General features: G+C 48.8%; 1 protein-coding gene across 1 annotated transcript in view; it reads right to left on the bottom strand.

Moving 5' to 3' along the window:
• The window catches only part of COL20A1 (collagen type XX alpha 1 chain), a 219977-nt gene that overhangs the window by 155969 nt on the left and 45838 nt on the right, over nt 1-18170 (bottom strand). The window contains exons 10-13 of the mRNA XM_060230663.1: nt 17147-17311; nt 11570-11742; nt 8667-8796; nt 1687-1832 (exon numbers count right to left, since the gene is read on the bottom strand). Of these exons, the coding sequence (XP_060086646.1) occupies nt 1687-1832; nt 8667-8796; nt 11570-11742; nt 17147-17311 (614 nt within the window). The remainder of the gene's footprint in view (nt 1-1686; nt 1833-8666; nt 8797-11569; nt 11743-17146; nt 17312-18170) is intronic.

Here is an 18170-nt window from a genome sequence, read left to right as displayed (position 1 = left end):
GGCGATTTTTCAACTTTACTGGTGGTGAAATTTTTTTTATGGTTTACTCTCCGCAACGTAGCCGGTTTTTTTGAATAACCTTCAGGTGGTGGCTGGAGATCTTCTGAGATTCCAGCTGATCTCCGGGTGACAGAATCAGTTCACTTGACGAAAATGGTCACTTGGGAAGGTGAATTATAGGGCACTATACCGGGGGGGGGGCCAAACTGTGCCTCTTCCAAACATTGTGTGGCTCTTGAAGCCCCCATTGGCCAGAATAGAGAAGGTATTTGTCTCTTTATACCATCTCTCCAAGCCAAGCCAGCCGGCAGCTTGGAGAATGCATTTAAAGTTAAAGTTGCTTTCTTTCCACCTCTTCCTCCTTCCGTCTATTTTCCTGCCTGCCTCCCTCCTTCCCTTCCTTGAACATCTGACGTTCATGTCTTGTGGCTCTCAAACATCTGATGTTTATTCTATGAGGCTCTTATGGTGAACATATGAACATATGGAGCTGCTTTATATTGAATCAGACCCTCGGTCCATCAAAGTCAGTATTGTCTACTCAGACTGGCAGCGGCTCTCCAGGGTCTCAAGCGGAGGTTTTTCACACCTATTTGCCTGGACCCTTTTTTGGAGATGCCGGGGATTGAACCTGGGACCTTCTGCTTACCAAGCAGATGCTCTACCACTGAGCCACCATCCCTCCTCAAAGGGATGGTAAGCAAGTTTGGCCACCCCTGCACTATACCCTGTTGACGTCCCTCTTCTCCTTAAGCCAACCCACTTCAGGCTCCAGCCCCCAAATCACCAGTTATTCCCCAGCCTGGAGCTGGCAACCCTACCGTGCCCTCCTCCTCTTCACCCAACCTTGGTGTCCTTCCTCTACCCTCTGAGGAGCTCTCCCACTGTTCGTGCTTGCTACAACCTGCAATCCTTTCCCCAGTGGCACTGGGAAGTGAATGTCATGAGGGGCTTGGTTACGGTTGCTAGGGTCCCAAGCTGAGGTTTTTCATGCCTATTTGTCTGGACCCTTTTTAGTTGGAGATGCCAGGGATTGAACCTGGGACCTTCTGCTTTCCAAGCAGTTGTTCTACCACTGAGCCACCATCCTTCCCCTTGATAAAAGTTAGATGTTATCTGCTCTTTGCACTGAGACCATTCTCCCCAGACAAGCATCCAAAATAAAATCCGGATGCAGGTGTTCATGTGGTACCACCCTCTCACTTGTCCATGCAGTACAGTCCTCTCATGGGCAAAAAGGTAAAGGCAGTCCCCTGTGCAAGCACCAGTCGTTTCCAACTCTGGGGTGACGTTGCTTTCACAATGTTTTCACAGCAGACATTTTACGGGGTGGTTTGCCATTGCCTTCCCCAGTCATCTACACTTTCCCCCCAGCAAGCTGGGTCCTCATTTTACTGACCTCGGAAGGATGGAAGGCTGAGTCAACCTGGAGCCGGCTACCTGAACCCAGCTTCCGCCGGGATCGAACTCAGGTTGTGAGCAGAGAGTTCAGACTGCAGTACTGCTTCTTTACCACTCTGCGCCACAGGGCTCCCTCTCATGGGACTGTACAACTTTAGAATGCGTGTCACAGGTTTAAAATTGCCCACTTACAAAAATCACCTTCTACCTGTAATTCCCCGGTGAAGGCCTTAAAAGTTGTGATTCCAACGAAACAAACCAACAAAGAAAATAAATCCTCCTTACCTCTTTAGTATGGTCGCTCGCTCCGTTGGGTGCTGAAGAACAAAGTACCAGATACCGCGTGGCGCCATCTGCTGGCTGCCAGGTGAGTTTGATACTGTTGTGACTGATTTCAGATGCTCGGAGGGACCGGGGAGCAGACAGAGGCACTGCAAGAGTAAGTTGATAAAGAGAAAATGAGGAAAGCAGATCATGCATCGTGTTTTCTGTCCCACAAAACCTCAACGATCCTGCTTCGTATGCTTTTTTAAAATCCTGAGAATGGGCAAAACCAGCCATACTCTTCTGTCAACAAACGCCACATCTTTGGCTTCCCTCGCCAACAGCGTTTTGCAAAATTAAGAAGTGCTATTTGTTAAAATTGTACTTCTGTTTAGCACAACTGATTCCACTTATCGGGGGGTTTTTTAAATACTATTTGAATATTGAATATTGTCCTTTGAATATTAGACAGTCGGCTTAGAACAGATAAAAGGAAGTACTTCTTCACCCAAAGGGTGATTAACACATGCAATTCACTGCCACAGGAGATGGTGGCTACAAGCATAGACAGCTTCAAGAGGGGATTGGATAAGCATATGGAGCAGAGCTCCATCAGTGGCTATTAGCCACAGCATATAGTCTCTGTCTGGGGCAGTGATGCTCTGTATTCTTGGTGCTTGAAAGGGGCAACAGTGGGAGGGCTTTTAGTGTCCTGGTCCCACTAGTGGACCTCTTGATGGCCTCCTAATGGACCTCATGAGGGGTGACATGATAGAGGTTTACAAGATTATGCATAGGATAGAGAAGGTAGAGAAAGTACGTTTCTCCCTTTCTCACAATACGAGAACTCATGGACATTCAATGAAATTGCTGAGCAGTAGGGTTAGAACTGATAAAAGGAAGTCCTTCTTCACCCAAAGGGTGATTAACACATGGAATTCACTGCCACAGGAGATGGTGGCAGCCACAAGCATAGCCAGTTTCAAGAGGGGATTGGATAAGCATATGGAGCAAAGGTCCATCAGTGACTATTAGCCACAACTTATCGTTGGAACTCTGTCTGGGGCAAGTGATGTTCTGTATTCTTGGTGCTGGGGGGCACAGTGGGAGGGCTTCTCGTGTCCTGGCCCCACTGATGGACCTCCTGATGGCACGTGGGGTTTTCTGGACACTGTGTGACACAGTGTTGGACTGGATGGGCCATTGGCCTGATCCAACAGGATTTCTCCTATGTTCTCTTAGGCCGCAGATAGCCTGATGTAGCCAATACTCCTGGAGCTTCCAGTAGGCCCTGTAATAAGAGCCCTGTAAGCTCTTGGAGGATTGGCTACATCAGGGGTGTGTGGCCTAATATGCAAAGGAGGTCCTGCTACAAAAAGATCCCTGCCACTTAACACTTGTCATGAGGAAAGGCAAACAGCTCAGTGACAAAGCTCTGCTGTTTGACTACTCACCACACCTTGCCAGCAAATCTCCAAGTCTGTTTTGGTAGCCTGAAGAGCTACACTTGTGTTGCCTTTTAAAATAAAACAGGGGTGGCCAACGGTAGCTCTCCAGGTGTTTTTTGCCTACAACTCCCATCAGCCCCAGCCATTGGCCATACTGGCTGGGGCTGATGGGAGTTGCAGGCAAAAAAACATCTGGAGAGCTACCATTGGCCACCCCGGAAATAAAAGATCCTTAGGGAGAACAATTATTCACCCTATACCGTATGCTGTGATCCGTCTGCTCTTGTTTGCTCTTGAAGGTATAAGCAAGCCTGCAAAGAGGATGGCTATGATTTCAATAGGTCTTTTATCGAGAGTTGCCAGCCTCCAGGAAGGCACTGCCCCCGTGAAGATCATCCTGCAACTCAACTTAACAGTTCAAACACACTCAGAATGCTTAGAACACAAGCATATTCATTCTTGTACAAACAGTAGAATAATAAGAACATAAGAGAAGTCATGTTGGATCAGGCCAATGGCCCATCCAGGCCAACACTCTGTGTCACACCATGCCATCAGGAGGTCCATCAGTGAGGCCAGGACACTAGAAGCCCTCCCACTGTGCACCCCCCCTCAAGCACCAAAAATAAAGAGCATCACTGCCTCAGACAGAGTTCCAACAATACCCTGTGGCTAACAGCCACTGATGGGCCTCTGCTCCGTATGTTTATCCAGTCCCCTCTTGAAGCCGTCTATGCTTGTAGCTGCCACCACCTCCTGTGGCAGTGAATCCCATGTGTAAAACTTCAGGCATCCAGCCACACAGCCTGCTTGGAACTTTGAAGTGTGAAGAGGCATGGAATCGATGAGAAATCTTTGTAAGGAAAATAGCTTGGATAAAGCTTCTTGCGAAAACGAGGTCCAAGATATTTCAGAAATACTTGTTAGGTGGGGGGCTGCATGCCTGAAGTTTTCACCTTGTCTGGAGCAGAATCCCTTTCTTCAGTGGATGGAACGGGATCTGTTTTATGGGAATAAAGGAAAAAGCATGAACGGACTTGTCTGTTAACCAGGAGTGGAGTTCTAGCAGGAACTCCTTTGCATATTAGGTCACACACCCCTGATATAGCCAATCCTCCAAGAGCTTACAAGGCTCTTTTTTGTAAGCTCTTGGAGGATTGGCTACATTAGGGGTGTGTGACCTAATATGCAAAGGAGCTCCTGCTAGAATTTCACCCCTGCTGTTAACTACCACTAAGGACTTTGTGATATATGTCTGACACTTTACCTGTTTCATCTTACGGTTGTTCCGTGGATTGTTAATTTATTATTCTACTGTCTGTACAAGAATGAATATGAGTGTTTGTGTTGTAAGCCTTCTAAGCAAGGCTCTTTTAGTAGCAGGAATTCCGTTGCATATTAGGCCTACACCCTCCTGATGTACCCAATTCTCCAAGGGCTTACAGGACTCTTAGTACGGGACTTACTTTAAGCGCCAGGAGTATTGGGTACATCAGGGGGTGTGGCCTAATATGAAAAAGAGCTCCTGCTACCAAAAAAAAGCCCTGATTCTGAGTATGATTGAAGTGTTGAGGTGCAAGATGATTTTCACGATGGCAGTGCCTTCCTTGTCTCCAGGGCTTTTTTTCAGCAGGAATGCAGTTCCGGCTGGCTTGGCATCAGGGGGTGTGGCCTAATATGCAAATGTGTTCCTGCTGGGCCTTTTCTTTTTAAAAGCCCTGCGTGAAACTAAACTATGGTGATATCAGTGGCCTAATATGCAAATGTGTTCCTGCTGGGCCTTTTCTACCCAAAAAGCCCTGTGTGAAACAATGGTGACATCAGGGGTGTGTGGCCTAATATGCAAATGAGTTCCTGCTGGGCTTTTTCAACCAAAAAAAGCCCTGCTCATCTGTTGTGTATGCAGACGGGTAAGTGTCTATGTAATGGTGCTCCAGCCTAGCTCACTGGAGCCCGTAGGACTGAGCTTGGGGTCTTGGGAACAAAGGGCAGTAGGATCCAAATCTCTGCTGCCCTGCTCCAATCATGGGCTCCTGGCTGGTTTGTATGATCCAATGGTTGCTTGCGCAAGACCCCTGGTCTGTGGACCGGTCTCGGTCTGTGGCCTGTTAGCATCCGGGCCATGTGTTGTATAATTATTTTATTATATATTACAATGTCGTAACAATAATAATAATAAGACATTGGATTTGTATCCTGGCCTCTCAGAGCAGCTCACAATCTCCTTTATCTGCTTCCCCCACAACAAACAGCCTGTGAGGTGGGTGGGGCTGAGAGAGCTCTCCCAGAAGCTGCCCTTTCAAAGACAACTCTGCCAGAGCTATGGCTAACCCAAGGCCATTCCAGCAGCTGCAAGTGGAGGAGTGGGGAATCAAACCCGGTTCTCCCAGATAAGAGTCCGCGGGCTTAACCACCACACCAAAATAAAGTGCACAATTGTACCATCCCGAAACCATCGCCCCCTCCTCCGGTCTGTGGAAAAACTGCCTTCCACAAAACCGGTCCCTGGTGCCGAAAGGGTTGGGGACCACTGCTGTAGTGTCTATAGTTGGCCCTGTGGGGCCAGTTCCTCAATCTTAGAATGCAGCCCTATACTATGCTGTACTACACTAAAAGAGCATGATCACTACCACCTCGCCTCTTCCTTGCTTTGAACCCACTATATTATATCATCTCTCTCCATGAGTCTCACTTTCATTGCCAAGGCTCCAGGTGGGGCCTGGAGGTCTCCCAATACAATAGCTGATCTCCAGATGACAGAGATCAGTTTTCCTGGAGAAAATGGCTGCTTTGGAGGATGGGCTCTACAGCACTATACCATGCTGAGGCTCCCTCCCCTCCCCAAAGCTTCCCCTCCCCCGGCTCCACCCCCAAATTCCCAGGAATCTCCCAAACTGAAGTTGGCTAGCCTAGTTTTAATTCTACCGTTCTACTAAAACAGACCTTAAAGGGGCTTTTTTTTTAAAAAAAAACCCCTTAAAATCAACTGAAATAATGGACAAAACTGGTGCTTGGGGGGGTGGAAATGAATAATTAAGAGAAAGCAAACCAGAGGCATGCTTTGATGTTCTGAAAAGCAAACACAATGCATTTTGCTCAGGGGTTCGGAAACTAGTAACAAGGACAACAGGCAGCTCTAACGTGAGCAGGGAGTTCCTAATTGGCAGGCAGGTTCCTATGGGAACAGGCAGCCTTTCACACACCCTGTCGCTTCTGGAGTGTTTAGTGCTTTGTAAGTCGAAACCCAAACTCTGCATTGTGCCAAGGAAAAAAACTGGAAGCCAGCAAAGATCTTTCTGTTAGCTGCTGGATGTTCCTCAGAATCTGGCCACTTTGTTCTAGACCAGCCGAACATTTCTGAAAAGTCTTCAAAGTCAGCCCCACATATAGTGAATTACAGTAGTCAAGCATGAGTGCTGGATAAATTTGACAAGCGTATTGAAGTCCAGAAGGGGATTCAGTTGTCACCTCTGCCGAAGCCGGTGAAAAGCACTGTGTGCGACACACACTGCTTGTACATCCAGCTGAAAAACTGCATCTACCAGCACTCTTAAACTTGGGCTTCAAAGAGAATTGCAAACTCAGGGGTGGAATTCTAGCAGGAGCTCCTTTGCATATTAGGCCACACACCCCTGATGCAGCCAATCCTCCAAGAGCTTACAAAAAAGAGCCTTGTAAGCTCTTGGAGGATTGGCTACAGCAGGGAGGTGTGGCCTAATATGCAAAAGAGCTCCTGCTAGAATTCCACCCTTGTGCAAACCCACCCAATGCGGGCTGAATCCCACTGTCAGGACCTGACAGATCGTCTTGAGGTTTAGTTTGCTGGCCTTCACCCAAACGATTCTTGACTCTAAAAGCCTGTTTAAAACATCAGCAACTCCAAATTGCTAAGACAAAAAAGGAGAAGCAGACAGGATTGCTGGCTACTTGGTGGGGACTGGAGATCTCTTGGAATTCAAACTGATCTCCAGACCACAGGAATCAATTCCACTGGGGAAAATGACAGATGCTGAGGGCAGATGCTGTGGCATCACTTCACTTCTTCCCCCAAACTCCTCCCCGGCCTTCACCCCCAAGTCTCCAGGAATTTCCCTACCCGAATTTGGCAACCTTAGAAACAGAGCTGGGCATCATCAACTAAATAACGAGACCTTGCTCCCCATCCTGGGAGCTTCCACATTAAAAAAAAAGATTGGGGACAAAATACATGAACTCTACAGAGAAAAATATGTGGCAGAGCCCTGGTCCTTCAACACCTCTTCCTGGAACCAGTCCAACAGCTACAAGCGGAACCCTCCATGCAAGGTGCCTCATGACCCTGATAGGCTATCCAGAAAAGAAATCAACTGATCTTCAACACCTCTTTCTGGAACATGCCCAATGGCTATGAATAGAACCCTCCATGCTAAGTGCCTCAACTCGTGACCCTGATAGGCTATCCAACTGAATTTCAATACCTCTTTCTGTAACTGGCCAAACAGCTACAAGTGGAACAATCCATGCAAGGTGCCTCAGCTTGTGACCCTGATAGGCTATCCAACTGAATTTCAATACCTCTTCCTGTAACTGGCCAAACAGCTACAAGTGGAACAATCCATGCAAGGTGCCTCAACTCGTGACCCTGATAGGCTATCCAACTGAATTTCAATACCTCTTCCTGTAACTGGCCGAACAGCTACAAGTGGAACAATCCATGCAAGGTGCCTCAGCTTGTGACCCTGATAGGCTATCTGGAAAGAAACCCACTGAAAATCAACACCTCTTCCTGGAACCAGCCCAATAGCTACGAGTGGAATCCTCCATGCAAGGTGCCTAAACTCGTGACCCTGCTAGGCTATCCAGAAAGAAATCAACTGATCTTCAGTACCTCTTTCTGGAACATGCCCAACAGCTGTGAATAGAACCCTCCATGCTAGGTGCCTCAACTCGTGACCCTGCTAGGCTATCCAGAAAGAAATCAACTGATCTTCAACACCTCTTTCTGGAACATGCCCAACAGCTGTGAATAGAACCCTCCATGCTAGGTGCCTCAACTCGTGACCCTGATAGGCTATCCAACTGAATTTCAATACCTCTTCCTGTAACTGGCCAAACAGCTACAAGTGGAACAATCCATGCAAGGTGCCTTAGCCTGTGACCCTGATAGGCTATCTGGAAAGAAACCCACTGAACTTCAACACCTCTTTCTGGAACATGCCCAACAGCTATGAATAGAACCCACCATGCTAGGTGTCTCAACTCGTGACCCTGATAGGCTATCTCAAAGGAAACCAACTAAATTTCAATGCCTCTTCCTGTAACCGACCAAACAGCTACAAGTGGAACCACCCATGCAAGGTGCCTCAACTTGTGACCCTGATAGGCTATCTGGAAAGAAACCCACTGAACTTCAACACTTCTTTCTGGAACCTGCCCAACCACTATGTGTGGGACCATCCATGCAAGGTGCCTCAACTTGTGTTAGCCTGTCTCAAAAGATACCCCCACTCAGTGGGGTAAAGAAGAAGTGGGGTTTCCCATACACCAAATACCAGTCATTGATTCTAGACTTACAGGTTGAGGTGATACCTCGGAGTCCATCTCCGACCGCGTTCTCATAAATGGGAAATACCGAAACCAGATATTCAGTGTGGGAAGTGAGGTTGAAGAGCTGTGCAGAGGAGGCAGAACCATCTAAAACCACCTGCAAGTATACAAGGAGGCTGAGTTAGCCACCCAGCAAGAACTAGAGATGGGTGAACCTCGGTGTGATTCATCCAAAACCAGACCATAGATTTATACCTCGCCCTTCTCTCTGCATCAGAGTCTCAGAGCAGCTCACAATCTTCTTTGCCTTCCTCCCCCACAACAGACACCCTGTGAAGTGGGTGGGGCTGAGAGAGCTCCAGCAGACGCTGCCCTTTCTAGGACAACTCTGTGAGAGCTATGGCTGACCCAAGGCCATTCCAGCAGCTGCAAGTGGAGGAGTGGGGAATCAAACCCAGTTCTCCCAGATGAGAGTCCGTGCAATTAACTGCTACACCAAACTGGCTCTCTGCTCCTTCCCTTCCTCCCCAGCAATCCAGTAAAGTTTGAGCATGTGCCAGTCACCAGCCAGCTGCTTAAGCAATGAGAAATGCCACCAATGGTGCACAAGAAACGCCCCCCACCCTGAATTGTAGCTCATTTTAAATTGTGCACAAATTATCGATGCAAGCACATGTGAGTGTTCAATGAGGGGAAAAAAATAATCATTGCAAGTAATAACAGTATGGGCTTTTCTGCATTTTTATTTTTCTTGGTTTTAAGTTCCTGTTTCTCGGTGTGGGGTGGGAAGGTTCTGTTCTGCACATGTTTTGCTCCCTCTAGAGGTTGATTTGATATCACACCGTTTTATGTCCAACTTCTCTCTCTGCAGAGTTAAACGACAGGTTTTTAATGCTCAGCATAAACCGATATAATATTGAACCACCTGCTAGAAGGAGCTAGCTATGCATGCATGGAACAGAAAAAGAAAAAAGAAAAATGAAAAATGAAAAACAGGAATTTACAAGCAAAAGAGAATGAGACTGCAGAAAAGCCCTCCCACAGTGTATTCTTGCTCAGTAACTATTTAAATAGTGATCATAACACTGATGCTAGTGTACACTGGAACTCTCGTTTCTGAGTTACCCATGCTCATCTTTCACTGAAACCCCCAGAGTCTCATCCTATAATCCAGGGGTGTCAAACATCAGCCTGGGGGCCAAATCAGGCCCTCAGACCAGGCCCCTGAGCAACAGGCTGTTGTCTGCCTCCTTCTCCCTCTCTCTTGCTTCCTTCTGCATCACAGCTTGCTTTGCCAGGCTTGATCAATTGCACAGGAGCTACAGAGCAAAGCCTCTATTTTCTCCATTGGCTGAGGCTCCTCCCTTTGGGAGGAAGAGGGGAGAGGATTAGCTTGCTTTGCCAGGTTCTTTCAATCACACAATAGAGCTACTGAGCCAAGCCTCTCTTCCTTCTATTGGCTGAGGCTCCTCCCTCTCCTGGTCACCAGGAGAAAGAAAGAGCCAGAGCTTCCTTTGCACATTCCCATGGATTGCACGGGAGAGATACAAAGAAAGCACCTTTAAGATCAACGAGTGCTAATGTTTTAAGCATGTTTTATTTTCAGTTTTTTAAAAAAATCTTTGTGTTTGTCTGTGTCCTTTATAAAGTTTATATCTGTCCTACCTGGCATAGCATTTTATGGCACACATGGGCTAGCCCAGGGGTGGCCAAACTGAGTCTTGGGAGCCACATGTGGCTCTTTCACACATATTGTGTGGCTCTTGAAGCTTCCACTGTCCCGTCAGCTGACTTGGAGAAAGCATTTGTCTCTTTAAAGCAGTTCTCCAAGCCAAGCCAGATGGCGGCTTGGAGAATGCATTTAAAGTTGCTTCTTTCTGCCTCCCCCTCCCCCTCTATTTTCCTTCCTTCCTTCCTTCCTTCCTTCCTTCCTTCCTTCCTTCCTTCCTTCCTTCCTTCCTTCCTTCCTTCCTTCCTTCCTTCCTTCCTTCCGTCCGTCTTACAGCTCTCAAATGTTTAACATTCATGTTTTGAGGCTCTTAAACATCTGTTGTTTATTGTATGTGGCTCTTACATTAAGCGGCCCCGTGGCGCAGAGTGGTAAAGCAGCAGTACTGCAGTACTGCGGTCTGAACTCTCTGCTCACAACCTGAGTTCAATTCCATCGGAAGCTGGATTCAGGTCGCCGGCCCAACGCTCAGCCTTCCATCCTTCCGAGGTCGGTAAAATGAGTCCCCAGCTTGCTGAGGGGAAAGTGTAAAAGACTGGGGAAGGCAATGGCAAACCACCCCGTAAAAAGTCTGCCGTGAAAACGTCGTGAAAGCAACGTCACCCCTGAGTCGGAAACGACTGGTGCTTGCACAGGGGACCTTTCCTTTCCTTACGATAAGCAAGTTTGGCCACCCTTGGTCTAGCCTGACAAGGTCTCATTTATGTCAGATCCAGCCCTCATAACAAATGAGTTGGACGCCCCTGCTCTAATCTATGGATTTAGGAGAAACAGCATTCTGTTAGCTACCTCAAACATTCTGTTGTGGTTTTCAAAAAAGTCTTCTCTGAGGAAGCCCGAGGATTCCTTAGGTGTCTCAAGGTTCAGTAATGGTGGAGCAAGCTTCTCAGAAAAGTCAGCTGGATTGCCACTCTCTGTCTTCCCCTGTGGTGCACTGTTAGCAGCATTCTTGGACCTATAGTCTCAGTCCGTGTGGTGCAATTACGTCCCAGCTGTCCATTCGTGCAAAATAAGCGCCCTACAGCATCTCTCTGGATCATCTGCAATGCACAGATTCTTTCACAGAGATGCAGATGTTCCCTGGCTGGACAAGCGTGGTACGTTTTCTGCACTGCTATGGCAAATCAATGCTGTCGCAGCATTCCCTCGCTTTCTGGCTGATTTAATGGGCCTCGTGCCATCAAAACATGGGAGTGCTTACCTCTTTGGGGATCCCGCCCCTGGATGGGTAGTAGACCACCCTGTACTTCTTGGGTGGGATCAGTGGAGGCTTCCAGATGAGGTGCATACTTCTGGCAGTCACCTCTTTTACGACCAGGTTGGATGGGCTCAGATGGGCAATGCCGTTCACCGGAGCAGTTTTCACCAGGTCATCTGCAAGGGTGAAAAGCGGGCAGGTGTTTCATATCGTGTGGTGGTACAGTGGAGCTGTGATCCCCAATGCGGTGACACCTTTCCTGGTGCCCAGGGGTCGTTGGGTAGAAAAATAGGTGGTGGAGCTCATTAGCATAACTCATTAGCATATGCCATCCCACCCCTTACCAGCCAAAAGCAACCTGATGCAAGAAAGGAGAGCCTTGAGTGAGTGAGGCCTGCTTGGGTTGGCTAGAGATCCAGCCAGCCCAAGCAGGCCTTGCTCGCCCGGGACTCTCCTGGGCTGTCCCCCCCAGTCAAAAGGCCAGCAAGCCACCTGCTGCCCAAAATCACATAAGAAGCAGAGAAAGGGTGGTATGGGCTTCTTCAGGGGTTAATGAGGGCTGCTGAGGGCGTGGCAAAGCCCCTGGGGGCTGGCTGGCTGCCTGCCCGCTCTCCTAATCCAGGGATTGTTATGCAGCTGCACCTACTATTCAATGGACAAGGTATATGGGGAGGAGGAGGGAAAGGTTCAGGAGCTGTGCTCCTGTGAGCTCCTGCTGAATTCAAGGCCTGCTGGTGCCCATCAAGTGTTTTTAGAAAGTGGGCTGGGCAAGATGGGGTTTTATGCCCAGCAGGGTTTCTGATTGGCTGTGCAAATTGTAAGAAGTTGTTTCAGCAGCACCATCTTCATGGTACAATGAGCTGCGTATATGCAAGAAAACGCTTTTAAGCAAAGTGTTTGTTTTGAAAGGTGTATCGTCAAACGCAGCTTCTGCCCGAAATGTTGAAGAACTGCTATTAAGGGTCATCTTTAAGACCAACACAGTTTTATTCAGAATGTAAGCTTTCGTACGCAGGCATACTTCTTCAGGCAAGGGGATGGGGTGTAGTGAGCTGAAATACGGTCATAAGGTAATAAATGCAGCCTGTTCATTGCTCTATTCCTTGCAAGTCTGGGTTAAACTGAGAACACGTCTTTCCCAGAGGTATTCCTGTCCAACGTGTAAATGCTAACCAGACCAAAGATTCTTTCCATTGGTTAATTTCACTATTTTGCCATTGGATTCCAACTTTGCATTCCTAACCATTGCCCACCAGCTATAAGTAGCTCTGCTCGCTGCACCCCATCCGCTCGTCTGAAGAAGTGTGCATGCATACGAAAGCTTATATTCTGAATAAAACTTTGTTGGTCTTAAAGGTGCTACTTGACTCCTACTTTGTTCTGCTGCTTCAGACCAACACAGCTGCCAGGGCTGGATTAGCAATCTGGCCAAGTAGGCACTGGCCTCTGGGCCCCCATGGCTTTAGGGGCCCCGGGCTGGCTTCCCCCCCTGGTTTCCCCCCTGCTTGCAGCCTTCCCAGCCTGCACGCGCAGCCAGCAACTGAACCGCTCTCTGCCCAACTTGCCTGGTACGGCTACTGCTGGCATCATCGCCAAGTTTGCCTCTCTCTCTCTCTCCCCCACAGCTTTGTCACAGACTCTTGCGAAGGTGCCTGCAGGCTGCAGTGGGGGCCACAGGTGGCAGGGCAGCCACTCCAACTCTGAGATAATTTGCGAGGGGATCTCCAAGATTTTGACTGCCTGCGGGCCTTCACAGGGTTTAATCCAGCCCTGACAGCTGCCCACTTGGATCTACTAAGAGTCATCCAGGTTTTGACTTTAAAGCCAGTTTGGTGTAGCGGTTAAGCATGGAGGACTCTGATTTGGAGAACCGGGTTTGATTCCCCATTCCTCCGCATGCAGCCAGCTGGGTGACCTTGTCAGTCTCAGAGCTCTTCTCTCAAGAGCAGTTCTCTCAGAGCTCTCTCAGCTCCACCAACCTCACACGGTGTCTGTCGTGGGGAGAGGAAGAGAAGGAGATTGTAAGCTGCTCTGAGACTCCAAGTGAGACTCCAGCTCTTCTTCTCCATAAGATAGTTTTTGTTGGCTCCACCTCCTGGGGCAGCCATTTTGTGGTTGGCTCTGCCTCTAATGGCAGCCATTATGGGGTAGTACTCACCATCCAATGACAAAATTCCAAAGATGCCCATAGGCTCAAGAAAGATTGGGGACACACCTCCACCCAGCAGAGAATTAGACTTAAGAGTAGGGAAACCCAAGGTCAAGACTCTTCTCAGACAAAAAGCCTCATGGATGAGACTGTGGGCCCAGGGCTTTTTTTATAGTAGGAACTCCTTTGCATATTAGGCCCCACACCCCTGATGCACGGGACTCTTACTTATTTATTTATTTATTTATTTATTTATTTATTTATTTATTTATTTATTTATTTATTTATTTATTTATATTAAGATTTATACCCCGCCCTTCTCACCTAAGTGTCTCAGGGCGGCTTACAACATAATAATTAAAACAACTTCAGTTTAAAACATTTAAAAATACAATTAAACCATAAATTAGTAAAAAACCAGATAGAATAAAACCGGCGGCCTATAGATACATTTTGTTCCATCCAAGATGTTTTACATTGTCAGCTAATGTCATAGGCCTGCCGGAAGAGGACTGTCTTGCAGGCCCTGCGGAATTGCCCTAGATCCCGCAGGGCCCGCACCTCTTCCGGCAGCTGGTTCCACCAATAAGGTGCCGTTATTGAGTAGGCCCGATCCCTGGTGGATTTTAGACGGGCCTCCTTTGGCCCGGGGACTACCAACAGGTTTTGTGAACCTGAGCGTAGTACTCTCTGGGGAACGTGTGGGGAGAGACGGTCCCTAAGGTAGGCAGGTCCTAGGCCATATAGGGCTTTAAAGGTAATAACCAACACCTTGTACCGGACTCGGAATATTACTGGCAGCCAGTGCAGACCCTGGAGCCCCGGCCGAATGTGCTCCCATCTTGGGAGCCCTAATAACAGCCGGGCAGCAGCGTTCTGCACTAACTGCAGCTTCCGGGTCCGGCACAAGGGTAGCCCCATGTAGAGGGCATTACAGTAGTCCAGCCTCGAGGTGACCGTAGCATGAATCACTGTTGCCAGGTCGTCACGTTCCAGGAAGGGGGCCAACTGCCTCGCCCGCCTAAGATGAAAAAAAGCGGACTTGGCAGTGGCTGCTATCTGAGCCTCCATAGTCAATGAAGGCTCCAACAGCACCCCCAGGCTCTTAACCCTGCCCGACGCTGTTAATGGAGCGCCGTCAAAAACTGGCAGGGGGAGTTCCCTTCCCGGGCCGCAGCGACCCAAGCAAAGGACCTCTGTCTTCGCCGGGTTCAGCTTCAGCCCACTCAGCCTAAGCCACCTAGCCACTGCCTGTAACGCCCGGTCCAGATTTTCTGGGGCGCAGGCGGGCCGGCCGTCCATAAGCAGATAGAGCTGGGTGTCATCAGCATATTGATGGCAACCCAGCCCATACCCTCGGGCCATCTGGGCAAGGGGGCGCATATAGATGTTAAATAACATCGGGGAAAGCACCGCCCCTTGAGGCACCCCACAATCAAGCGTGTGTCTCCGGGACAGTTCCTCCCCAATCGCCACCCTTTGTCCCCGACCGTCAAGGAAAGAGGAAAGCCATTGCAAGGCCAACCCCTGAATCCCTGCGTCGGCAAGGCGGCACGCCAGAAGCCGATGGTCGACCATATCGAACGCTGCCGATAGGTCCAGCAACATCAGCACCGCCGAGCCGCCTTGATCCAGATGTCGCCGAAGGTCATCTACCAGGGCGACCAGCACCGTCTCCGTCCCGTGGCCCAGGCGGAAACCAGACTGGTAGGGGTCAAGGACAGAAGCATCCTCCAGGAAGCTCAGTAGCTGCAACGCCGCTGCCCTCTCTATAAGTTTGCCCAAAAAGGGCAAATTCGATACCGGCCGATAGTGTGCCAATTCGGTCGGATCTAACGTTGTTTTCTTCAAGAGGGGACGGACCACCGCCTCTTTAAGCGCTGATGGAAAATGTCCCTCCAATAGGGATCTATTTATGATATCCCGTATAGGATATCTTAGCTCCCTCTGGCAGGTCTTAATAAGCCAGGAGGGGCATGGGTCCAATTTACAAGTTGTTGGGCGTGCAGATAGGAGGATCCTGTCAACTTCTTCCAGGCTGAGCGCGCCGAAGCCGTCCAGAACACAATCCGAAGACAGGCACGGAGCCTCAGGTTCACTAGCTGTATCTAATGTGGCAGGGAAGTCGGAACAGAGCGATGCGATTTTATCCGCAAAAAAATCCGCAAAAGCCTCACAGCCAATTTCCAATTCATTAAAATTTGGTCTGCCCTGTGGCAGCGTTGTAAGGGTCCGAATTGTATTGAACAGTTGTGCCGGGCGCGAAATTGCGGACGCAATCTCTGCCGCAAAGTAAGTTTTCTTTGCGGCCTTGACTGCCATCTCATAGGACTTCATAACCTCTCTATAAGATGTTCGAGTCGCTTCATCTCGGGTACGCCGCCATTGCCTCTCTAGTCGTCTGAGTCCTCGTTTCAACCGCCGCAACCCCTGGTTATACCAGGGTGTCAGCCTTGAACGAGGGCGCAGAGGACGCCTAGGCGCGATCTCATCGATGGCCCCGGCGAGCCTACTATTCCAAGGACAGGGCCTCTTAGGACAGGGCCTACTGTAAGTTCCAGAAGGATTGACCACATCAGGTGGGTGTGGCCTAATATGCAAAGGAGTTCCTGCCACAAAAAAAGCCCTAATCACAATAACCAAACGTGTTTCAAATCATTACTTACTACATTTCCATCCCATCCTGGTTAGTTCAATCTCATCAGATCTCTGAAGCTAAGTAAAGTTAGCCCCGGTTAGTATTTGGATGGTCAGCCCTAGTTAGTACTTGGACCATCTGGGGTTGCTACCCAGAGGCAGGCAATGGGAAACCACCTCTGCTCTTCTTGTTGCTTGAAAACCCCAGAGGGGGTTGCCATAAATCAGCTGACTTGAAGTAACTTTCCACCATCACCTTCCTATCCTCCCTTTCCTGCAGGAAGCACACAGATCTCTCCTCTTTCAATTTGTTCTATGAGGTCAGACAGAGACAGAGAGACTCTCAAGATCATTCGGTGAACACAGCTGAGTTAGGACTTGAACCTGGCTCTCCTCTAGAGAGAACGTATGTATGTGTTTGAAAGGGCTCTTCACATTCTCATCTTCTAGCTTGTGTGTCCCTATTGCTCCTTTCTTTCCTTTTCTACTCATCTTTTGCTCCCTCTAGAGGTTGATTCAATATTACATTGATGTATGTCTGGTATATCTCCCTGCAGTTTTAAAGTACAGCTTTTATGCTGGGCATACAGCAATGCAATATCGAATCAACCACTAGAGGGAGTAAAACACAAGAGGAAAAGGAAAAACCGCCAAAGGAATAGGGTCCCACAAGCAAGGAAAATGAGAATGCAGAAAAACCCTATGTCTATGAAAGGGGTTCTTCTTTATGTGCAGGAAATGACAGTCTGGAGAGTCAGGAAACTAAATGAAGACATCATCAGCATTGCCTTTACCTGTGTTCTCCTCCTTGTTCTTCTCCTTAATTCGCACACACAAGACTCGCGTCAGTCGGCCAGCCAGAGAACTGAGCAGTGGGAAGTCCAAGACATTATAGACCGTCAACTCCAAAGGCTCAGAGGCCACTTGGCGCAATTCTGCCTCATCGGCGTTTTTCACTCCTTTAAAATGAATGGCAATAGCGAAGATGGGTTAACAAAGCCAGCTGAATGCCTGAGAATAATTGTGGGGAACAATTTGGAAATCCCATCCCACCCAGAGCTGGCCTTGCCACTAGACAAACTAGGCAACTGCCTAGGGCGCCAGCCTTCTTGGGGTGCCAAATTGGGTGCCCTGCCATGTGACTTGGTGATGTTATCAGTGTTGGGGGCACCAGAAGTTAACCTTGCCTAGGGTGCCAGACAGTTTAGGGTCAGTCCTGATCCCACCCAGTGTTCCCTCTAATCTGAGTTAATGTGAGCTAGCTCACCATTTGTTAGCCTCTAGCTCACAGATTTTTGTTTTGGCTCTGGATGGTGATGATGATGATATTGGATTTATATCCTGCCCTATACTCTGAAGCTCAGAGTCTCAGAGGGCTCACAATCCCCTTTATCTTCCTCCCCCACAACAGACACCCTGTGAGGTGGGTGGGGCTGAGAGGACTCTCACAGCAGCTGCCCTTTCAAGGACAACCTCTGCCAGAGCTATGGCTGACCCAAGGCCATTCCAGCAGCTGCAAGTGGAGGAGTGGGGAATCAAACCTGGTTCTCCCAGATAAGAGTTTGTACACTAAACCACTACACCAAACTGGCTCTCAAAAATGGCCCCAGAGCAAACTAAGTGATGCAGTAACCAAACCGCTCACTCGCAAATTGGAGAGCCAGTTTGGTGTAGTGGTTAAGTGTGCGGACTCTTATCTGGGAGAACTGGGTTTGATTCCCCACTCCTCTACTTGCACCTGCTAGCATGGCCTTGGGTCAGCCATAGCTCCAGCAGAGGTTGTCCTTGAAAGGGCAGCAGCTGTGAGAGCCCTCTCCA

The sequence above is a fragment of the Heteronotia binoei genome, chromosome 2, assembly GCF_032191835.1.
Source record: "Heteronotia binoei isolate CCM8104 ecotype False Entrance Well chromosome 2, APGP_CSIRO_Hbin_v1, whole genome shotgun sequence".
NCBI classification, from domain to species: Eukaryota; Metazoa; Chordata; class Lepidosauria; order Squamata; family Gekkonidae; genus Heteronotia; species Heteronotia binoei.
Note: the sequence above shows the minus strand (reverse complement) of the source record. Positions and strands in the feature narration are given on the sequence as shown.